The sequence below is a fragment of the Mugil cephalus genome, chromosome 1 (genome assembly GCF_022458985.1).
Source record: "Mugil cephalus isolate CIBA_MC_2020 chromosome 1, CIBA_Mcephalus_1.1, whole genome shotgun sequence".
NCBI lineage: Eukaryota > Metazoa > Chordata > Actinopteri > Mugiliformes > Mugilidae > Mugil > Mugil cephalus.
Window position 1 is genome coordinate 12,866,457 of NC_061770.1, and position 25,062 is coordinate 12,891,518.

At 45.4% G+C, this 25,062-nt stretch overlaps 1 protein-coding gene across 2 annotated transcripts in view; it reads right to left on the reverse strand.

The window, feature by feature from the left end:
- LOC125018835 (metabotropic glutamate receptor 7-like) overlaps window positions 1–25,062 on the reverse strand; it is a 60,825-nt gene that overhangs the window by 19,863 nt on the left and 15,900 nt on the right. For both annotated transcript variants that reach the window (XM_047603226.1, XM_047603234.1), the window contains exons 2-6: window positions 14,598–14,814; window positions 8,942–9,077; window positions 8,177–8,331; window positions 4,972–5,109; window positions 3,076–3,276 (exon numbers count right to left, since the gene is read on the reverse strand). In XM_047603226.1, the coding sequence (XP_047459182.1) occupies window positions 3,076–3,276; window positions 4,972–5,109; window positions 8,177–8,331; window positions 8,942–9,077; window positions 14,598–14,814 (847 nt within the window). The remainder of the gene's footprint in view (window positions 1–3,075; window positions 3,277–4,971; window positions 5,110–8,176; window positions 8,332–8,941; window positions 9,078–14,597; window positions 14,815–25,062) is intronic.

Genomic DNA, 25,062 nt, shown 5'->3' on the forward strand with positions numbered 1-25,062 from the left:
CTCGGTGACAGAAGTTTGTTTTCGCACGTCTTCGCCTGGCGAAAGGAAAGTGATTTACCCCTCTGCACTGTAACAGTAAATGAACTGAAAACGTCTTATCTGAAAAAAAAAAGGTTTGATAGACAAAATAAATATCAGTTATCAGTTATACGAGTAATCTCTACATGCTAACTGCCGGAAAATCCCATGAAAAAACAAAACCACTGTTGACTTTATGACATCCACAGCCATCAGCACCGTAATATATTTTATTCCTCCCCGGTATAGACCTCCACCGCTGTCAAAAAGCCATTTTTTTTTATTGCACTGGATATGTTGCTTCATTATAATGAACCTTGATCCACCACTGTGCACCAGCCTGCTGCCAGCCTGCTGCTCACTAAGGCACCAAATGTACACTAATCTGCAACTGTTGACAAACCCCAACACATACGCCATTTACTCCTGTTTTAGTAACATTTGCTGTTATATAACTACATATCATGGAAATGTGTGTTTTCAGTAAGAACATACGAGCTTGGAGAACACACTGATCGACGGTAACGCAGAATTACATAAACTGGTGCGTAAATTGTTCTTTACATCTGGCATCTTTACATGTCACTTTAGGGTCCCTGCCCACATCTCTGCTTATTTCTTCCAGCAACTCAAAGTGATGTTGTTTGGGTTTTTTGAGGGGAGGGGGAAGCAAGATTATAACAAGAAAGCCAGAAACAAGCTTAAATAACAATGCCTAAATCTGCGTAATGATCCGATTGCAGTTGATACCGTTGAATCGTCCCCGGCATCTGCTCCCACAGCTTCTGTTTTGACTGAAAATGACAGCGGTGGGAGGAACAAGTCACTCGCTACTGAACAAACAACCCCGCTCAAGTGGAAAACCAGCTAACGACGGGATCTCAGACTGAACAGTCATATGGAATGAAATGGAAATTTAGTCTGATTAGCACACTAGACGTATAATTGTTCAAATTCCTCAAGTTAGGCCATGTGAGATAATAAGAAGTGCAGTGGGAGGAAAGAAATGACATGACGTGATATCTGCTACCAGCAGTTGGAGCGATGGATGTATTTAATGTCAGAAAATACTCAGTGTGCCTATGTTAATCATATGACACTGATGACATGATATGGAAAATGTTCTCGCGATCGGGTTTGCATTTTGTGTGTAAAAGGCCAAACGAAAGAACAAAGAAATATAATAAAACACTTTGAACTGAAGTGAAACATTCATACTGTGATACGCCCGTCCCTTTAAATTACATAAAGTGCTCTCTTGAAACTGTTCCCACCAAATCCTACGTATAATACATCGCGGCGGAGTGTTATTTTAATACTTAAGAAGAGACACACAATGAGCTGATCTTAAACTGACGCCTAAATCCGAATAATCCAAACGCTAGCCGTATCGTATCTAGAACAAGACACAGAGTACTTCAGAAGAGCCTCTAATGATCACTGGCTGACATACATGCCGGCACATTAGTGATGACAAAGGTTCCCCTTGTTTTAAACTCATCTCCCATCCGGCCCTCTCCCTCCCTCTCATCTCTGCCGCAGTTCGGAGCAGTCGTCATTAATAGCTGTTTGCCATTAATTGTTAAGCATCTTCCACTTTGTGAATCAGGCATGAATAATGCAGAGGTTCAAGTAAAGGCAGAGCCATGAAATATCCTATTTACTCAAAATATTGCTCTGATCCCCACCCCCTCCCAAAAATGTTGCGATGCTGTGGGATATGAATAAAACCGGATGTAAATTTCCTCTGTAGCCGGCCCACAGGCGAGGCATAAAGAAAAAGGAGGCGGACTGAATTTATGACCTATTACCCGCAGAGATACTGAGAGGCAAAGTTTTGGCATTTTCAGAAATATGATTGGTTGCTTTGTTGCCACAAGTTGAAACGAGAAGATTGATATCACTGCGGCGTCTGCGCGGTAAATAAATGGCCGGAGCCAGGGGACGATTAGCTTAGCATAACACGGGAGAAAAAAAACTAGTTTGCCTCCATCTGAACCCTTGCAGCGCCTCTAAATGAATTAATTAATAACACTCCATGCCTCATTTGTTTAATATTTTCAATCACCTAAGTGTAAAAATAAATAAATAACTGTTTTACAATGGGGTTATGTGCAGACTCTTCATTGGCCACAGGCCACCTATTGTTGCCAGGCAACAACTGTCGACTTCAGGAAGTTCCCAGAACTGGAACGTGCCATTGTTACATGTCAGTTTTTGATTAAAGTAAATTAATTAGTGAGCTTTAGAGGTGCTGTTAAACAGATGCTGTTGTGGCATTTTTTAATCTTCATGCTAAGCTACGCTAATCCGCCGCTGGTTTTAACTGCATGTTTGCTGTACAGATGTGACAGCGGCAACGGATTCCCCCCCATCTCTAGCTCTTGGAAAAGAAAGCTCAAACTGTTCCGTCTCAAACTAATGCAGCGCTCACACCACATTCGAACATTCGAACCCCTGCTGGGATTCTTCTGTTCTGGGCTCGGCTTCATGGGCTTCCTCCTGGTGCTCCGGCTTCCTCCCGCAGCCCAAAGACTTGCTTGTTAGGTTAATTGGGGATTGTAAATTGGCCGTAGGTGCGCGCGTGAGGCTGAATGGTTGTTTGTCTCCTCGTGTTAGCCCTACGACAGCTGGAATGGGCTCCAGTCACCCGCCACCCTCCACAGGATGAGCGGCATTAGATGATGGATGGAATCGTGAACTCATTTAATTAACACACAACACAGACAAAACTTGATATTCTCGTGTTACCGCATTACGCGTATAGTCGAGTAATCCGTGAGTTAATGAAGATTATTCCGTTTCAGCATGTCATATTATCTTCTATCTCCAAAACAGAGCTTAAAACACGGTAGACAAAATTGGCTTCACACTGCTAAATGAGCCAACAGAACGGAGCATAGCTGCAGTGGTGATAAGTAGCTGGTAATTTAATTTTAGCTTGGTTACTATGGTGAGTATAAGCTTCAAATGTGGTCGAAAGTGCTTGAGTAAAACCATGATTGATTTAGCTTTTTTTTTTTTTGTAAGAAAAACTTCCCCCGATGCGTCACTCACCGTTGAAGCTGGTGTTACGTATGTACCTCAGCAGAGTCTTCCCCTCCGCTGTCTCCATTTGCGGACAGACGCCCGGGTGGTCGGGGCACAGGTCCCTCTGCATGTTGTGGAGGGCGTGGGCCATGGCGTACACGGCGTCAATCACAAACTGCACCTTCCCCTCCTGCTCGTACCTGGAGTCGATCCCGATGCGCTCCTGGCCTGCGGGGAAAGAAAAGGGGGAGGAATAACAAACCAATGCACCCCGTCACCTCCTTTATTTTTATTTATTTTTAGGGTTGGCTGCTCGTTCGGTTTTGATTCTGAATGAATTACACCTACAACGACTGTGTGGTGTAGGAAATAGGAAGGCTCATTTAAATCCCAAGTGGGAAAAAAAAAAAAAATCAAGCTGAGCCGTGAGACAAAGCGTTTGTGACAAATATAGCGGATTCAGACTGATTTACTGCGGCGTATCGCGGAGTAACAGGCTGCTATCCATGAGCCACATTTGTCCCACTGAAAGGTGATGAAGATGACCATGAACTTTAGTAACATCTCCTAAAGTGGCTGCCTGCTCTTTTATATGCCCCTCCCAGTGCACTGCCCTTTCACTATGGCTCGCTGTAAAGGTTTTGCCTCTTTCCGCTGATACATCGCTTGAATACGTAATGCGCGGCCTCGGCTGGATTTCTGTTATTGCTACGAACCGGATCGGCCGTTTCACGCTCCCGGTGGATGGAGGCTGCGTTTCCAAGGGTGAAGAAAAGGGATACCAACCAAAACATTACTTTTAATAATAACTATCATCACGATCATCATCATGATAATTACAGTATCCACGCTCCCACTTAACAAAACGACACGATGAAGAAAATAACTGAGAGCTAAATGACTATTTTCTCTGCAGTGATAGCTGTTGCCATGATGATGCTAATAGGACGTACATAAGAATGTGGGAGACTTCAATGAACTCAAGGAGCTCAAAAGCAATCTGATCTGACATTTCAGTTTGTTTCTCAGAACTTAACATACATTTCAGCCCACACGTAACCTTTTGCGTTTCGGAGCGCTGGAATATGGCTGCTCAATGGACATTTTTCAGTTAGCATTTAACATTCACAAATATCAGCCGTTTTTATTTATTTATTTTCAAATGAGCAGACGTTTTTCTCTGCGCAGAGAAGACAAAAAGACGCGTCACGCTGGGTTCGTGGGGCCTTGCAGAGTGGAGGAGCTCCTCCTGTCTTTGATGTGTGACAAAAGATGCCAAACAGGAGATTATAAAGCAAGCGAAAATCCTTCGGCAAACAGTAATTTATGTCACACCGCTGTTTCCGTCATCAAGCGTGCGGGCGTGATTAATACTGGATCCAACATCACAGGCATCCTTCGCGCAGATAATGAATGCAGCGCAAAGCCTGTCGCACCGACGGCAGGCAGAGTTTAGGTAATATGAGCGTGGATGCGGGTTCGCGAGCGATGTTTTCTTAGCTTTCTGTCATTTCCCTGTAATTTCCAACCTAAATAAATTATACGACCCGCTCTCTGCAGTTACTGTGCTGAACTGTCAAGGTGACTGAGTTAAGGGAGAATAGAGAGAATGTGGGATTTAGGCGTTACAGAACATTAGCCACAGGAGCAGACGGTCTGTACCTGTAGTATGACTAAGACACGTGGTGCATTATTATTCTAATAATAAACTCTCTGCCTGACCTGCACCCGCTGGGTAGAAACACCTGGTACTAGACCTTCTGGATGATTCTGAGCTGAACCCCAGCAGTCTACCTGCAGCTTCTAATGCGAACAGAAGGTCAAGTTCCCACCAACCTGACACAGGAGGGTGAAATACTTACATCATCCTTCATAGTATAATGCAGGAATATTCCTAAGTGGTTCACGTCGGGCCTCACGTACCTGTGCATTTGCGGCTCGTATCCTCTCTCTTTGAGGCGCTCAGCAGCCGGCAGTCAAAGTTTTCCTCCCAAAACTCAGCAAACCACACGTTCCTGCGGTTGTTCTCGAGAGTGAGCGCGGTAAAGTATTCATCAAACCCTGGCACAGAGGAAAGAGGAGAATGGCTCAGTTCCGGACCAATTATCTACCAATTCAGACCTGGAGGAAATGAAGTGAACCAGCAGCAGCAGCAGCAGCGTGGCAGTGCTGCTGCTGCTGCTGCTGGTGCTGACGCTGGCCGCTAGGTGTTGGAAGCACTATTTCATCAAAATTTGACCACGGTGGTTCCTCTTCCTCTCAAGCCCCATGGAACTTTAATCACTTCTTTCATCTAGGAAATCACATTAATTAAAAACAGGATGCATAATAAATAACGCGGGGATTGTAAGCGGCGCCGCAGCCCGTTGCCTCAGGCTGCGGCGTCCTGTAGGTGCTGAACAGGTTTTCTTCTTCACTTCATGAAATCCATTACGGCTGAGATGGATCGGAGGCGTGATGTATTAGGTTAACACTCATTTTCTGCAAGGCTCGTGTGGCTGTGTGAAGCATTAGCTTTGTGAGAAGGAACTCGGTGCAACAAAGGGGAGGAAAAAAAAAAAGAAAAGAAAAAAAAAGGAGAGCATGGGGATTTTTTTTTCTTCTGTTTTTTTTTTCTTTCTTTTCGGTGCAACTTTACCACCCAGTGTGGGTCAGCAAACTGAGCCGAGGCGAAATTTCACTGCAAGATTCATGGTGTTTTTTTAACCTTGTGTTTCAGAGCACACAATTTTATGTCTGCGTGATGAAGTGAATTTCCCATTTTATTATGCCTCTGTCTCTAACACTCGGCGTTATCCAGTCATACCAGCCGAGCTGTGGATAAAGGTGGTAATGGCTAATCAGAGCCGAATGACTCAGCTGATTTTCTTTTCAAAAGACCATCACTGATGCATGGCCGTTTAATAATATCCTCGCTGCCTCCAGAGTGTACATTTGTCCTGGCTAGACCTCCCCTAATTAGGGAAATTTTCAAAAAAAAAGTCAGACTTTAAAATTTCTTTCGATTGTAATGATGAGTGGTTATTAGGACCGTGACACTGGAGAGAACTTAAAATAGATGGTACATGCTGAGAATATTCTATTTCAGTGGTGAATTTTGCACGTCCTGGCAAATGCAGATGTATAATTTTCTCGTTCCCTTCCTTCTCCTTGCGGAGAGCCTTTTTTTTTATTTCAAGCTGCTGTTTTGAAAGAGAAACAGCTGGTAGTGATATTTCACTTCGAGATTAATGTTAAATTTGTCAAAAAAAACATAAATGCTTACTATTAAAAACTTAATTGAAGCGATTCGTCAAACCTCTAGCGGTTTCAATAACAACACCAGTGAACAGTGATTTTTCACTTTTCCACTCCGTTGTTTAATGCATCGTTGATGGTAAAATGTGAAGCAGGAATAAAGCAGACAATTCATCTAGAGCGACTTTAGTCTAGTCATGTACAACATACAGCCAAATACAACAACAAGGTCATAGTTGTTCTCTGTCAAAATCCATTCGGGGAAATATAAGAAATTGCAGACACAACTACATGAGGCAGCGGGAGGCGATGTGGGTACAAAGAAGGTAAATAAAAACATCATTCTTCAAATGCATTGGACATCGCAGCTTTTTCTAAGTCCATCCCTCTAAAAGGTTTTCCACAGTGTACGTACTCCTGAGGTTTTTGCACTTACTAAAAAGAAAAGTGTTTTTTAAAGCTGCACTAATCAATTTAATACAGATGAAGTGACTGTTTAATGCGACAGAGGTCACTCACAGTGATAAACCCACAGAGAATTATGACTCTGATCTGCAGTTACTGTCAGCTCTGTGGAGCATTTTACAACCTTTAAGGTCATTATGTGGGCTTTAACGTTTCCAGTGTTTAGTTTTTTTTAGTAGTAGATTGAAGATTGATCTGTTTTGACCCTAAAGTGTACGCTACACATATCGAGCACCCCGCAGCAGATAACGTTTGGCCAAAAGCCAGTGGACGTAGTGGGGCACTTAATGTTAGCAGCACAGACAGCTAAACTATGAATTCACACCATTTTACTGGTGGAGGCCAAAACAGAGGCAAAAGAGAATAATCAACGTATATTTGGTAGCAACCACGACTCTTGTGGATGTAACCCCGAGCTCATGGGGCTCAGTTTGGGCTGTTCAGACACTAGTTGTAGATGCTTTTTTTTCTTTTTTTTGTCTTCACCTCATCTTAACCACGAGATACATCAATATTTTAATAACAACGCTCATCTGTAGACGAGTCAACGTGATTCAGGGCAGCTCTGAGCTCTTTCCAGCCACGTAACTTCTCGTTAGTCACAGCTTTCACCCTTTTGAACAAATACAGAGTACTGCCAGCTGTTAGCATAGAGCAGTATTTCCTTTGACTTAGGGGTAGAACATACACCAATCCGGCATAACATTATGACCCCCTCCCTAATGTTATGTAGGTCTCCCGTGTGACTCCAAAACAGTTGTGACTCATCAGAGAATGGGTGTCTGTGGTGTCTGGTAACAGGATGTTAGTGGGGGCCTCTGGGTTGAGGGGAGGGGCCCCAGTGGATCATCCCACAGATATTTGATCAGTTTCGGAGCAAGAGTTTTTGTTTTATTTGTGTGTGTGTGTGTGTGTGTGTCTGTGTCTGTATCAGGCTGCATCCTGCTGAGCATCATTGCTATGGTGTGGGGTTGTCTGGTCTGGTCTAGGTGGGTGGTACATGTCTAAGTACCATCCAGAGATTTTGCGGCAGAACGCTGTATTGTCAGACAGAACATGGTCAGCGTTAACAGTTCTCCTGTCAGTGGCGTAATGTTGTCTCTGTGGTTTGTTTAAGTGAAACCTTTCGGTCGAGACACAGACAACGGCGCAGTCGGCCTCCACCGACGGTTTGGTTTGCGCGGGCCTCAAGGTGATAATGGATTAGAGTTTAAAACTTGCTCTCGGCCCCAGTTTGTAACGTATAAGATACATGAAACATCTGCTAGGCCTAAAAAAAACTTTTCTTTTTAATAAGGTTGGTAGCAAACAATTGGGAACAAAAAACCTCCCCTCGTACTAACAAAATCAATACAATCTAAAAGGATGAGGCAGAAGTTGTGAAGCCTGCAGCGCGAATGTCTGTGTGTGCACACCGTGCGCATACCTTTAATGGAGGAGCGTTTTGGCAGAATAGTGACTGCTCCCACTGCTACATCCTCGAGCTGGTGGATGGGGCTGCTCTTGGCCCCCCAGCTGTCAGATCCAATCCACAGGAAATGACCCACCTGATTGGCCCTCTTGGTGGCATTGAGAACTCCCCTGCAAGGGCATTTGTGTGTTTATTAGGAGAGAGCACAAGAAGTACTGTATGTGAAATCCAATATCTATTACACAGAGGCACAGCTGGCTTTAAGGAGTTGTTTGGACAATGAAGAGGTCTTATCGGTTTATCTCATTAAAAGTGAGGTGAGGAGAAGAATAACTGCTGTTATTTAGTTTTAGGCAAAACTATTCTCTTTATGTGTTGTTCAAATACAATAGCTAACAGACATTCATCTCCACGTTTGTCTCCTATTGTCTTCCTGTTTCACTTCAGCACCTACTTTTGAATTCCTCACTCTGCATTTCCCGTTTCCAAATGTTTGATCCTGCGTTTCTTTACATCAACATTACCCACGGGGCGTCGTAAACGAGACAATATCTCTGTTGCTTTGTTGTGATGCGTTTTCCCACTTCTCCTCCGAGGCACGCTCGTGTTTGTGTTTTTATAGGGATGTTTGTGTAGCAGACGCAGCCTGTACGCGCGGTAAATCTGTGCCTCAAGTCTGTCTTCGGGAGCTCGCGACTCAGAGATTAAAGACCTCAACGTGGCAAGTCATCAGCGCGCTCGAACGCCGCGGATGCAGCCAGAATGTGCGGCGCTCCTCACCGTATGTCTTCCTCGCTGGCAAAGATGACGACTGCCCGCGAGTGCTGTGTTTCCAGCAGTTGTTGAATGGCTTTGTCGTAATCCTCCAGCTTGGGGTTGTGAGGGATTTTCAAAGACTGGGCGATGCAGATTCCACCTTTTTAATGGGACAAGAGTAAGAAATGATAAGGCCTCTGGGATGAACTCACCCATTCAGTCACACACAGATACACAAACATACACTAAAAAAAAAAAAAGCCTGAGGTCTGAGTTGCTGTGTTTTGTTTTTTTCTATGTAAATCTCACCCGTACGGAAATGGAAAACACACGTGGACTCAACAATGAGATTTTGATGAAGCTGCTACGTACATGCTACACAGCGTAAGTGACAGCGCCGCAGCGCACACATTTACATTTTGCCGGTGATCTGCAAACCGCAGCGGCGCGCAACATAACACTCAGACTGCACCTTCCGACTGAGCACCGGCATCATCTCACAGGGTGAAGGCGTTATAAACATATCTGCTGTAACAAATCCAATAATCCGCACCAACTGGGATGTTAAGCTACAGGTTTCGTGTTATGGTTTTTGAGGAAATCCAACAGCCCCGTTGAAGTTTCACTTAACGTCGTCGTCGTCAGACATTTCTCATTGGAACCTGAAGCAACACAGCTGGTCATGACAAACAAAGAGGATATTAATACTGACAATAAATCAAGTGTCAGACGGGTCATCAGTAATGAGTTTGCACAGCCAGAAGGAGACTGATTGCTTCAGTGAGTAACCAACTTCAGTGAGGTATATATACATATCTGGTCCATTTATATTATCAAAACTGGCTTTTAATACATAACTAGGTATTGTTTTCTTCTATTGTGATAATCAACAGCTCGTTTTGTGCATAGAGAACCAAAATTATACCTTTCATTAAAAAAAATTAAATAAAAAAGTGATTTGCTCCACTCTGGTGTGGCAATTATGGCTGCTGAGAACAAGCTAACCTTTTGAGCACTTTGGATAAACAGATAATATGATCACCTGTGCGAGAGAACATCCCAGCTTCTGTAGCTCGAGACTGAAGCGGCAGTCCGTGTCCCGAGTCAACAGCAAAGCGCTACCCAAACCAATTAAAATTTCTCCCACTCAAGCATTTTAATAGTCTACCCAATAACCTTTCAGTCTGAGTTTCCCTGAGTAGACGGAGAAATGGAAGGAATCTCCTAATTGCCACTCTCTGCAGGCTCATTACTTTGATATAAACAGCTTTTAGCTGGCAGATCACACATCTCCAGTCACAGTTTACTGTGGCATTTCTAAAGGCAGGAGACAGCAAAATGACAACTGCTGAACCGCCTCGAAACTATCCATTTTCCACGTGTCGGCGAGCAGAACTGGGGGGATTTTCCTTGATGCAAGAAAACCTTCGGTGTGTGCCAAGAGACCCTCTGGGATGGCTGCTGTTATCCGCTCTAAGTAGACTAAACATAAAAATGGAGATCCCACCAATGGCCTAGCAGTTGCTCGAGGGTTTGTGGGATCCTGTTAAAGCGGAGCGCGCTCGGTGTCATTTGTGAGGAGTAGCCAGCACCGGCGGTCTCCGAGGAATGACACTAAAACTCGGGTTCGGCGCGTATAATTTCAGGCCCGACGCTTTACAGTGTGACACCGCACTTTGAGGCTTCTGTTGTAAGAAACTCCAGCGCTGTGTAATAACTGACTCTGATGAATAAATGAAGCACCTTTAGCAGCGGGAGGAGTACGTCTAGAGGTAACTATCGCACGCGGGGTACCTCCAGAGAGGAAAAAATAAAACGTCTAGTTTTTAGCGAGAACCCAAGTCTCGTGAAAACGCGTTAAGTGCATCATGACAAAAACCCCACGGGCTCGTGTGAGGAGTTACGATGGTTAAACAGTCTTGAACGGAGAAGCGTTATAGGTCACGACAGTCGATAACGCAGATAGAGACCGCAGAAGCCACTGATAAAGATAAAAAGCATTTGGAGTAGATCCCATCTTCAAAGAGAGAGAGAGAGAGAGAAAGAGAGACAGCGAGAGAGCACAAGAAGTGAATGAACGCTTAAAAATGCCCTGAAGGCTGCGGCGGTTGTGCAACGGTGGCTAAATTATTGAATGCTTGCAGAATAGCTCATCTGTCAGTCGGACGGTCAGGCAGCTAGCCGAGGAGGCAGGCGCGATGGAAGGGCTGGCGTTGCATCGCTGGAGTACAGGGGTTGTGTGTCGGCCCGCCCTCACCTGTCACCGCGAGGCGCGCAAACTTTAAAGGCTGCTCGACTCAAACTGTGGATTTAAAAGGAGGGCTGCGTGTCTGTCTTGGTGGGAGATTTGCGATGTGAGACAGATAAATGCCAGACTCTGGGAGTAGAAACTGCTTTATTCCAATGTACTGAAGTCTGCCCGAGACACAGGACTGTACAGTAATATAGGGCTTTCCAACTGTCACGCACAGCGGGTGCAGGAAGAGAGCCCGGAAAGTGTTTCTTCCAAAGAAATATATCTAAAGTGCGCAGAAGCTGTGGAAGTGAGATCTTCTGGAGATGTTCTGACTTATTAATTTACCTGTGACCTTACAACATCATATTAAAACTATATCCAGGATGGACCCATAAACTCTGCTCCACATTTGATTAATATGTCAAAGGCACCTTAATGATCATGATGGCTAAATTCATCAGGCTCACGGAGGTTCTGCGCTTATCTGTCTGAGTGCCATAGGTCATGCACTGCATTAACTGCTTCAATTATTCATCCTCAATGCCCTCCGTTCTGAGGATGCTCTGCAGGGCGAGGAAATCCAGCTCCGTCGTTGTGCTCGGCGAAATACAAATCTCTTTAAATTAGAGGCTCTTGATGGATTCAGCCCCCAACCGCCTACTCAACACCCTCCAAACTCTAACCTCCAGGGGATCTGTAAGGCTGCAATTATATTTATCACCTCGGCAGCGGGGAGGAAAAAAAAAAAAAGGCAGTCCTGCTCTCGCCAGCCTCCCCGCCTCAACATGGGAGATCGCATCGAAAATGGGCCGACGTGCCGCTGACATTGACATTCGACATCTGTGCATCCGTCCGCATCCTGCCTGCCTTTACACTGCTGTTCTGGGACTCGCCAAAGTCGAGGGGTCACGCGGAAGCGTCGCGGCTTATTCTGCGGTGTTTGCAGATGCGCCGGGCCTCCCTCCTGCTTCGCCGGCAGATTTATTTATTTGTTTCTCTCGCGGCTCAGACTAGATCTAAGAACGCGAATCGTGTTGGCAAACCTGCTGCAATCAATCCCACAGTGGCGCTTTGTGGGAGGTTTTCCTCAAATGCGAGTCTTTTTATCAAATGGGAAAAGCGAACTCCATCACTCTGGCCCGGGTCCAGACAGACACAGAAAAGTAAAAACAAGATTTATCTCAGCCAGCTTCACCTGGAGCCAGGACGAGGGTGCGCAACGGGACTGTGCCTAAAACAGTGGAGAGAAACAGGAAGAAAACAAAACAAAAAAAAACAAAACACAGAGGAGATCAATACAGGATGACCATCACTCTAGTCTCAGCTTGGGGTAATGGGCAGCCATATTGCATTAGTCCGCTGGATGGCTCTCCTTGAAGTGGTGAGGCGAGAATCCTACTAATGCATCTGACATTTCAGCGCTACTGAACAGGGCAGCCACAAAGAAATGTCTCAAGGCCTCATGGATCAACTTGTGTCGATGCCGCAACGACGCCAGCAACAATGGAGTTGTTGTCGTTGGCGCTCTTGAACTAACATGTTTACTCACAACGCATGCACGTTATTTTCTTTTATTTATTTATTTTTTTTTCGAAGCTTTTCTTTTATTCAATTCAATCCATTTGAGTGAGCTCTGGCTCTGGAACTGGTGCCTCTGAATGAATCCTCTGAGTGTACAGTTATGCTATTACATAATTAATGTGTTTATTAAAGATAAGATGCCTTGGGTGCTGGAGGCTTTTTCTTCAGAGGAAATAATTCCCATTTGTATATGAATACAAAATTTTGCAAAGTGACTGGGGCTCAGCAGCAACAGAATGAGTGAGCAGCAACAATGGCTTCTAATTCCAGACCCCTCTGTGTCGCTGTCATAATAATACAACTGTGTTTACAGCTTTTTGCATAAGAAAAAAGAAACATCAGTAGAAATGTGTCTGAGAGGAAACCATCTGGAAGAAACTGAGGATATAGGATGAAACGAAACATCAAAAATAAGCCTTAAGTAAAATAAAAAACATTCTGTATTTGCTCTTGCACAGGCTACTGTCTTTCCCTCCCAATGCAAATCTCGCAAACAGCTTCTTAAACTTTCACTGAGTGATCACATTGGACACGAATGCGCACGGATGAAATATTCATGCAAGCTGGACTCATGATCGGTGCCTGTGGGATATCATTAGCTTTCCTCATTTTAGAGGTTTCCGCGCATTAGTCTATTAGAGAAGAAGAGACAGCGGTCACTCCCCGCTAATTTACAGGAAATGGATTGGGACCCGTAGGCGTAGAGGTGGAGGTGAGAAGAGGCACGATACTTGCTGAGTAGCGAACCTTTTACCTTTTCCACATTTGCGAAAAGACCCACGTGCGAAAACACGTTTGTTTCATTACACGACCTCGTTGCAACGATAACGGACCGTGCCCTCGTCTCGGAGAGAAAGCGGCCGCAGCAGACTGCAGGACGTCTCTCCAGACTTTTCTAAATCACAGCACCACATGATTTGATAAAGATAGCTGACCCATTGTACTGAATACCAACTGAGCTTCTCTTGGCGACAGCGGCGGCGGCTGCTGATTCACATACATCCGCTACATGCCAACAACAGCAGCAGCTGCGTGGAAACAGCAGGTGAGTGAAGCGTGTGCACAATTTTCAGCCCAGTTACAGGGAGAAAAAAAAAAAACACTAATGCAAATTTCTGCTGTAAGTACTCCTCAGGATCCTAACTTATCCTAACTAACCCCAGACGAAGCGCAGCGTTGGAATTGAGAAAGGAACATTGCTACTTTAAACAATCACAGTTAGTGTTGTTTTAAAGCACCCAACAAATCAGGCTGATTGTAATTGCTTTTTAGACCATTCGGTGGTTTAACTGTCTCTGTTTAATCATATGTCTCCTGTGAGAAAAGTTTGCAAAGGTTCTTATTTTTTCTATATATATTTATATATATAAAGACCCAATCTCTAAAAGAGATAGTCGTTTAAGCTGACCATCATTACAATCCTCAGAGAACCGCTCTACCAGGGATAAAATATGAGATTCATCGACTGGCTCGTTCTGTCCCCTCTCTCGTTGACAAAGAGAAGAGCTTCTCCTCTTCTGGGCTTGCATTTACCCAAAAAACAACCGAACTAAACGGTTATATTTAACAGTGACTTGGGTACAGGCGTCGCTGTGATTCGGTTTCTTCTCCACAAGCTGTTTCTCTGTCTACATTTCCAGTAACGCTCCACAAATCACTGGGGAGCCCGAGCAGAAGTTGCCAAACAGATCAATAATTCATCCATCCAAAACAGATTCCACGATGAATTGGAAATGCAAAGCAAATCTTCTTCTGGGTGAGCGTGAGTCCAAGTTATTTTTAAATGAGAGAAAACGATACAAACTAATAAATTTCAGTGTGATTTTGTGGAGAATCGGCCGTCACTGAATGAGGCGCACTCACCCGCTTCTTTGGAGAGTTGCGTGAAGGCCTCCACCCCCTTCTCTCCATAGCTGCCCTCTGAGGCGATGGTGGAGACGTAAGTCCAGCCGAGGGCCCGGATGATGTCCACCATGGCCTGGGCCTGGAAAGAGTCTGGGGGAACCACCCGCGAGAAGAAGTCGTAGCGCCTGTCATCGCTCAACTCCGGGGCCGTTGACGCGTAGCTGATCTGCGGGATCTTGGGGAGAAAAGGTGCGGACCGGGAGGGAGAGGGGAAAAAAAGTTACTCATGCGTCGCTGCTATTCTGGTGCAGCATCACAGTTGGTTGCCGTGGCGACTGCTCTGACAAATGCCGCCTTTGAGTGGACGGGGCCGAAATTGCTCACTATTTACCGTACAGCGCGATGCATTCACTGTCTGCAATTTCGTTTGAGTGTGTTCAATTTAGTATTCCGAGCGTGAAACGTATGCAGCTCATATACCGTCGGCTCTGTGCTCTGAACAATTCTCTCAGTGGAATAAAAAAATAAATAAATAAAAAAAAGTATTTTTCTTAAATCTTTCAGCAGAGCTAACGAGTAAAACTGAGAACAGAAAGGAACAGCTGGCCTGGCTCTGCCGCAAGGTAACAAAATCAAGTAAGAAGCACCTCCAAGGTTCCGTTTAACGCGTTATCTGTGAGTGAACTTTCCAAAATATCAAACTACTCGTTTAAGCCACAGGTGTCAGACTCATACCGCATATAATCCAATCTGATCTCACCAGTAACACAACAGCATAATAACCTGTAAATAACGACAACTCCACATTTTTTTTTAAAGTAAATAAATTAGGATAATGGAAAATTTGAATTTCTTGACATGAATGAGTGTAATTTGGGGGCATTGCTGTCTGTTGTTTAGTGCTGGTCTCACTGTTGTTTTGTGTCCACTACTAATAAAAAATTAAGAAAAAATTGCTGCCTTCTATGCGATTCATACTGCAAGCGAGAATAGACCCTCTGGGTGGACCGCCTTTGGCCCTCGAACCATATGTTTGACACCTGTGCTTTAAGCTATCAAATGCGTCTAACTTTTAAAATGCATTGTTTGCAGGGGACAATACTCTATGAGCTACACAGAAAAAAAAAAAACTCCAAATGGCTTGGCAAACAAATGATCACAGTGCCTTGTCAATTCGTCACGTGGTGAAGAACATTTGCACATGAATGTGTCGTTTTGCATAGCCCGTATCGGCTTTGTCACCAGGGCAACAATCAGTGCTCTCAATGAGGACGTATTGCTGTACCTTAGCAACATTAAGAACAACAACACTTATTCTATATGTCAGCGAGCGCTGTGTTTAGTTATCACGCACACAGCTCAGTTAGCATCATTACACTTGACATTAAAGCTGCGTAAAGTTTGTAATTGAATCCATCGGTTGCTCTTTGTTGCTCAAAAGAAAAAAGAAAAAAAACTAAGTGCACCTTTATGTTTGTTTCCTTTTAGTCAAAGAGCAATTTACTATGGCAAGAATATACAGTTCTCACTTTAAAGGAAGCAGCGTAATCGCACTTAATTATCACCATAAACAGCACAGCTTGGTGAAGTGTCTTGTAAGGATATAGAATGGGCTCTATCGGTCAAGCTCTTTACGAAGATGCAAGATAGACATTTTCCTAATGTCCAGAAACCTGCTGATAGCCTGCAGGTGTTCTCCTTCTTCTTCTTCTTCTTCAGGATAGAAGAACAGCAGAAGGGCACAAGTTTTTAGCCACGCCAGCAGATTGGACGGAGAGGTGACAAACACATCTCTCAATAAACATTTGTCCAGACTATTAACTATTAAAGCTATCGCATGGATTGTCATGAATTATTCCACAGGCACCGTTGGGTTACGTCATTGATTTTCGGTTCGGAACACGTCCTCAGTGCTGACAACAGGACGGGGAAGTGACTTTAAGAGGAAATGGGATTGCACACAAAGTCACTGGAAAGACAAGATTAGGCAATAACTCACCTGGGATTGTGCAACTGATGCAAAGCTGCATCTGTTTGAGCTTAAATCTGTGTTTATTTTATGGCCTTGAAGGAAAAAAAATGAGCGAGAAAGAGTGTCTGATGTTAGCTAACTAGCTCACAGATAAGGTCTGTGCGGCGTGTACAGTACTGTACTGGCTGTCAGGGGTAAAGAAACAAGCCCAGCTGTTGGATTTATACAGATGATGCAAGCTTTACCTTCCGTGAGATTTATTTTTGCTTTGTTTTAAATTTCAGAAAGGTGAAAACAAAAAAGGAGGATAAGAGTACAGTCTAACTGTCTGACAGGATTTAGATTTTTTTTATATGAGTTGCATTGTCTAAAACAGACAAACAACAACAAACTAAGCTGTTGCCAACGGTGCCTGAGCCAATGCAATTCAGATTTCAAAGGTGCAATCACACCTGGTGGCGAAGCCCGGCTTCAAAATGGACACGTCCCGTCAGATAAGCGGATGCACAAGCAGCAACGTACGTTCTCGCTCTCTCTCGAACCCGCCGCAGCATCCCATCACACAGCCCTAATACGAGTGCTGTATGAATGCCATCCATTTCTGTTAGACTGATCAAAAGCGGCCGGGCACTGGGGAAACACGGGGAATGAGGACACAGCGGCCCGGCTGATGGGATCGCCTCAACCCACAGAGTGTGAGTTATAGCTTTGACCCACAACTCAAAGGGGGTCGGCCACGCAAAGCTGACAAATTGAGGAGCAGGGGACGAGGTCAAGCTCGAGATGACTCAGTGTGTTTCCTGACATCCCCCCCCCCCCCAAAAACAAAAAAAAAAAACACAAAACAGCAACGACTCAATCTGTGACGCAATTAGGCAAATTTACAGGTGGGAACGCTGCCACTGCAGAGAAGCGAACCCCTTGGGTGGAGCCTAAATTGGGTGTACTGGGTCAAAGATGGAGCGCGACTGAGTAATGGAACAGCAACAGTGATTTGAATTTAAAAAGATTCTTCATTCCAAGAAGTGAAGCATTTGAGCGTTTGAGAGAGGTCTATCTATCAGGGCTGCAGCCGTAATGCTGCGGAGTCAAAAGGTGTTATAGGTTTGTTGAATCGCGTCCTATCTCGGGCCCAGCTGGGGCGGAGAGCTGCTTGAACATTTGTCTCCCAGGATCCCGAGCTTTTTTTTTGCCGCAAGGAAACATTTAAGGCGCCGATGTCTTTTCCCTTCGTCCCTGACTTGCACCGTGTTGACATCATTTCTCGGCACCTCGCTCCCCTGGAACCTGCACCTCCTCGCGGTACAAACATTCACATTTCTCAGCTGTTTTTAATTACCACTTTGACCTCCAGGTAACAAACTGGCGCCAAAGCTTGATTGAGAAAAGGCTGAGGTGCGAGGATTAAACCCGTAAATCATGTCACGAGATGCTGAATAACTGATTAGATTGTAACACCTTTGTATTTTTTTTCCTCTATGGCGGTTTGTAATTTATCCGTCACTATGAAATAAGTGAATTAAAATCCTGTCGGTTATCTCTCTCTCAGCAGATTATTACCAACAAAAAGTTGAGCTTTCCCACTTCGGTCACAGTTGCGTGACTGATTCCCAAATCCTTCAAACAAATAAGCTCTTGTTGGAGCAAATTTGTCGCAGATTTGTACGTCTTTAGCGGAGCTGATAATGCAGAGATAATAAGGCGGCAACAGCTGATATTTTATCAACAATTTTGGATCATTTTCTGCAAATAACGAGCTTGAAATGGGAAACGGATTGTTTTCTGTTAGCCCTTCCATCTAAATTGCCTCCGTCCTCGCTGCACTTGTTACCCGCTCGCAAATTCATGAGTTCTCGGCGAGATAGCTGAAGCTATTACAAGCGAAACGTGGCGCCGTACATGACAACGCGGCCTACGCCGCAGCGGGGACAAGGTGAAGGGGGTGACGCCGGTGCTTGAAAGCAGCCCGAGCCGACAGCGGCTACAGTAGCTGCTCCCGAGAAGCTGAAGTCAGGCCAGGAATGAATGATTAACGACGTCCCCCCGTTCAGTATCACAATTACCCAAAGCTGATGTCTGGCACCTGTCATCTAAAGTATAGATCAAAGTTAGGATCGCTGAAGGTAATCGCCTGGCTTGCTCTTGAATGTAGCCGGGCTGACAGGATCGATGGAGGGAAAACACAAAGGTCTGTTATAGGGGACACTGTTTTATTGATTTACCAGCACAAAGTGGTGCGGCCGCCCTGAATAAAAATCTGCTGGTGAAGACTGGAGGAGGACGAGAAAAACGAAAACAGTGACTGGAGGTGGAGGTGGGAGGCTGAGGGGGGAGGGGGGGGGGGAACGCTGATCTGCTTACTGACATTAAATGAGAATTTCAACCTGGGCGTTTAAGAGGAGAGGTGACTGAGCGAGGTTGTGTAAAGGTTAGACACGTTCGCAGCTAGTGGGAATGCCAGGTGAAGTTAATTAGACCGCCGTGGCCTTTTCGGTTGAGTTTTCACATACGGCAGCGCACAAACACCACGGGCGGCTCCAAAGGAAGGTCGGAGAGACTGTAATGTTTGCGCTTTGACCGTCCCGCTCGGGCTAACGCGAAGGTGACGATTCTGACGAGACGAGGGCGGCCCCTCGCAGACGCCTGCCCCGCTTTGTCTTTCCTCCCCCGTGAGCTTTGCGTAAAAAAAAAAAAAAAAAAAAAAACGAGACGTTATTTGAAGGAAAAATACGCAGCATATGGCGCGGCGCAGCTCTCAGTCGGGGTAATGGCAACCATCTATCCTCAGCCATCTGAGGGAGAGGGAAAATCTGCGGAAAATAGACGCCGTCTCCATGTAAAACGGAGAGACGCGGCAGGGCACGGGTTCTTAAACAAAAGCAGAGGTTTTCTCGACAAAACGCCGCGCTGAATAGGCCCCGTCAGTGTCGAGAACAAGGCACCAAAAAAACACTAGAGCCCATTGATTCGTTCTGAGCAACTCTCGGAACCGCGGCTCTGTATGAACTGTGAGTGGCAGAGCTGAAATGTTTCCCATGAATGGCTTTAACTGGAGCGAGGGCGGCCAGGCAGTTCCTGTTGCAGGAATCCCTGCGCCTCTATTTGCTGCATGATTAGCTTCTAAGTATATCTTGACATCAGTCAGCTCCACTCGGCTGTTTGCAACAATTCTCCGCGGTGACGGCGGAAATGACAGCGGGTTCTGACAGACCCGGCTCTAACCCCATGCTGCCCGTGGCTCAGTGCCAACGCACAGACTGTCCGCATGACACCGGCACAATGACACACAGGCAAACAATGTAAGAATGATCCTATGAGCTGTTCAAATTCCATAATCGAATAAATATTTGCAAAAAAAAAAAAACGTGCCCAGTCACAGGATTTATTCGCAGCCCTGCAGTCTGGTGTTGTAAAACAGCTGCAATCAATATTCTATAAGCAAAATAATAGAGTACGATAAACATGCCTGCAAAGATATTGGACGGTTATCAAGTTTTACATCTCGCCTGCTAAATCAAGGCTCAGCGGCTCCGTTGTATTGTGAGGGTGGAGATCAGACGTTGGTTTGCATTCAGATGGCAGAGCCATTTGTTAGCAGGGCAGAGGTAATGACTGTGTCCATACATGCAACCTCAGGCTGGGCTTTGGTAATCTCTCTTCGCCAGAGCGTGGCACTGCCAACACAGCCGAGGAGGCTAGAAGGAAGGGCGGGCGGTGGGGGTGGGGGTGGGGGGTGGACCGACAGCTTTCCCTCCCTCATTCTGTCACTCTCTCCCCCTCTCTTCCTGCCCATCTGTGTCTCTCATTCTCACTCAAACTCTCCTTTTGTGAAGGCTGCATTTCATCACGGTGCCCTCGCACAACCTGCGCCTCTCAGCCGCGCTCCCTCGTTCTCCGCCCCTCTCTGTGTTTTTCGAGTCCCGTCGGGGGAGAGGGGGGGAGAGGGGAGGGGAGGGGAGGGGCTGGGGTGGGCACGGAGGAGTCAGCCCTCATCTTCCCCCGTCTCTCCCATCCTGTCATCTATCTGCATGTGGCCACGCCCACACAGATGATCAGCAGACACTTCCTGCTCAGAGAGGCCCTCGGGCTGCCAAAGCCGAGACAATCTGCCCTCAGTCATCCGCTAGAACGTCGGCCAACTTTCCCCCGTCTTACGGCTCTCAGACTTCCCCTTCTCATTTTTGACCCTCGCTGCTAAACACAAAGCTCACCGCGCACAACAAACAGCAAATAAATCCGCCGGGATTATATTTCACTTGAGGTATTGACAGCGTATCTGTAAACTGTACACCGCTAACGCAAAAACAAACCCGCAGAAGGTTCTGTCATTTTATTGATTTACACTACAACATCCACTCGTCTTGACTAGAACATAATTATTGTTATTTGTACGACAGAATTTGGTTAAACTGCAATTAATTGCTAACATTTAAGCTGCCGTGTCAAACATGCGACATTTATATTGTGTAGTGTTTCACAGCAAAAAAAAAAAATTCCAAACGTTCATCAGCTGTCTATGTGCTACTGATCTGCACTTTGATGCTGGGCAGGTGGTGGGTATTTACAGCACTTTGCTGAGGAGAAGGACTCGCTGAGAAAACCACATTATCAAAGTTTGACAAGAAGATCAAAATGAGCTGCGGTGACACTGAAAAGCTGTGTACCTGTGTGTCTCGGTGGATTTGTCGCCACTAATGGCGCGTTTGACGCATGCGTTTGATATTAATATTAATATTATTAATTACAGCATATTAAATATAAAGGAAAAATAACGGCCGTGGTATTTATAGATTGGTCCTTGCTAAATGGAGGCGTCTGTTGGCTTACTATGCGTGACTTCAAAACACAACTACTGGAAATGTAAACCTCAACAGTGGACATATACCGACAAGGCATAACATTATGACCACCTTCCTATCGTTGCGTAGGTCTCCTCATGTGCCTGCGAAACAGCTGTGACTCATCAGAGAGTGGACATGGTCCTGCTGAGGGCGTCCTGTGGTGTCTGCTAACAGGATAGTGGGGGCCTTTGGGTCCTATGACATTAGGAGAGGGGGCCTCTGTGGACCAGGCGTGTTCCAGTGTATCAAACAGATAGTGACGGGGAATTTGGAGGCCAGGTTAAACTGTTTTTGTGCGTGTGTTTGCATCAGGCTCCATCCTGCTGGGCGTGGCTGCCTCCATCCAGAAATGTCATTGCTATGGGGTGGGGGTGTCTGATCTGGTCTAGGTGGGTGGTAGAAGTCTAAGTAATATCTACAGGAAAGCCAGGTGCAACAGTTTCCCAGTAGAACATTGTGTTGTCACTAGATGATGGATGTTGTTTACTTCACCTGTCAGTGGTTTTAATGTTGTGGCTGAACGGTGTATGCCGTTCAGTGCAGGCTGTTGGTTTCTCAGCACGTCTTTAAAAATGAAAAATGTTATTTCCATAAACTTTTTCAATCACTAGGACTCAAACAAACCATTTAAATGTGGAACTGTCACTTTATTTTAACGGGTCTGTGTGAATGTAGAACTTCATTTCTCTATTAATGAAAACAAAATAAGAATTAAAACAAGTTCTTCTGAATTTATCTTAGTCGCCATGCCTCGACAGCAAAGTGTAGGCCAAAGAAGGCCAAATAAATGTTTTTTTTTTTTTAACTCAGTTTCCATTTCAGAGGACTGATTATTCACATTTCCAGCTTTATAATTTTATTCTGGGACTCCAGTAGAACAGCTTTGCATGATTCCCGAAAAAAAAAAAAAAAAAAAAAGAAAAAGAATCCTTATTTATCTCATACTGCCTGTCACGCAGCCCCTGAGATGAGCCTCTGTCGGAAAAAACATTAGCTCCTGTCTCTTTAAGGCTCCCCTCTCCGGAAGCCTTTCATCTGATAGGCAGCCTTTGCTTTTCAGCGCCGCCTCGTCTTCTCGGGCCGACGTGAAAGCTCCTAAAGGAAACCTACACGGTGAGAGATTACAACCGCAAGGTATATATTACGCTCATTACCTGCTTTTTTGCGGGAGATAATGGCGGTCATTTGAATAATGGATTCTATTAAATGCGTGGAACGCTACTCAAGTGGGCTGTTTTTTGGCAAGTTCAACTTTGTTAGTGTGCTGCGCCTGGACGAGATGATCGCACAAAGAAATACGAGACGAGCCGACTTCAGAGCTCAAATCACTCCCAAGCCTCATTATTTGAAACCAATTTGCTTTGTTTAAAATGATGTATATACAATGTAAATAAGCATACTGGGCCCTCATTAAATAATACTAGATAATTATGACCATCAAGTGCATATAAAAGCAGATTTATCTTCCTTCCTCACAATGATGGAACACGGCCAAGCTGTTTGTTACACTTCCTGGATTGGAAAAAGATTTATTAGTTGTGAACATAACTCCCCCACATTGCTGTTGGCAAACCAAATTAGACGTTAATAGATGTGTTTTCTAGGAGATAGGATTTGATTTTAATCCCCCTCTCATGCTCTCCCCCTCCCGTCCTCACCAAGGCCGGCCTCACCTCGCTCTCCTTCCACATCTCTAGCTATTTTCCACGCAGTTATTCCACAAGGACCTTACTTGAACGGCGTTTTAGCAGTCTGGGTGTTTATTATAACGGTCACAGCTTTTTGGAAATCACACACACACACACACACACAGATACACACACCACCCTTACAGAGTTGCCCACACTGCTGAACTAGCCTTCGTGTTACATGACAGAAAGTTGGGCTTTTATAACCCTTTATCTAACGCGACCTTCCACCGTCTCCTTCCATCCGCCCACTTCTCTTTTTCCCAGTCGATTCCCTCGCCCTCCGTCCCTCCCGCTCACTCCGTGCCAGTCCCCTGGGCAGCTCCAGTGCTCCGTGCCCGGCTTTTGCATGGCTGCCCTGCCAGAGTGTATTTTAAAACAACCAGCGTGTTTCTCCATGGGTATGGAGGCTAGGTATGACTCATAAATCAGATATTTGACCAGGAGAGCCACACAGTAGAGTAAAGCCGAGGCGTGGGAGGAGAGTGTGTGGATAGCTCACAAAGGGAACCTGACCGACCTTCTTCTTTCCATCTGGTAAACAGACAGCTATTTCAATCTTTCCATCGGCATTTCAAAGAAATAATGGTTTCCCAATACCGAGAAGCTCTCGAAGCTGAGCGGAGATAAGCCCGCATTGAGGAGACGCTCAACATTTATGTTGCGCGGCGTAAAGGTGTAGTGCTGCTGTCAGAAACATGCCACAAACGGATCTGAAGGATCTCGCGTCTCAAGCCGGCGCAACGGTCCGTCGCTCACGAGACTTGTTTTGCCGAGATCTCTTCGAGTCACTTTCGCAAAGCTTCTTTTGACTCAGGCGTCGCACAAAGCGAGGCCCTGCAGAGAACAATGCGGTTCAGCAGAACAGCCTTGATCATCGCGCCCGTGCACTCCCTTCAGGTGTGACAGAAAACTCGGCTCGCGGTAAGAATAAAACATCGCCTGCAGCTTTATGACTAAGTGTTATCAAATGTATTCCTTTAAATCCACAGGATCTCACATTACAGCTGACTGTATTGATTTTCCCAGACTGCAAAGTGCACTGGACAGAGCTTTGTTTTCTCCGCTGTGTTCTTTATAGCCTGCGCGATAACTTCATTGCTTTTCTCTGGAAAAAATAAAAAAAATGAAAGAAAAAAATGAAATATCAATAAAGCGATACTGAAATCTGCGTGCCATATAATGGAAAAAAAACAAGAATGTTTCTTTTAGGAGGGCCATTTGAATACAAATGTCCGCGTTTGTGCTGTTGGGAGTCGTTCATGTGTGTAACGTCTTTCGCATCTCTGCTCTGCCTCATTGCTCCGTCCATTGCAAATGCGACTCCAACATATTAGTCATCAAAGAGCAAAGCATAGGTTCACGTTTCTCCCACCTACACCTGGAGCACGCTGGGTCTGACACATTCATTGTCAGTCGTGCACCTGCAACACTCTGACCTGCATCCCAATGACTGTCTCTGTGCCGCCTCCTCCCCCCCTTCCCTTCCTTTATAACTCTCGCCTCAGAATCGACAGAGCATCATCAGCAGGCCCATTTCTCCCCTAATAGTGCGGACTATGCGGGCGAGCCTCCTCAATCTTATCTTTCCTATCTGCTCCTCTCCAAGAATTCTATAGCAGGGCCATGTAATTACAGGCTGATCACAGCAGTGGCAAATATCACAGGTAGCCCATTCCCTCTGTCAGGAGTGTCAGGTCTCCCCTGCTCTTGAGACACGCAAAATGTACTGGTTAAAAACAAGAACAGGACACTTTAATAGGCAGTTATCTGCTTGCTTAGCATTGCCTGCAGTGCTGCCTTGAAGCTCTCCCAGAGTTGGAGATTGTAGTATCTTATCAGCAGCGCCTGCATTCAGCGCACGCACCCAAACCCACCCGCAGCCGTTATGGATCTGCGTTTGAGACAAGTTTCAAACGCGAACAAGAACGTACAGATAAGTGCGCCTCGCTGCAAGTCTCTCCTTTTTAAGTGTCTAAAGC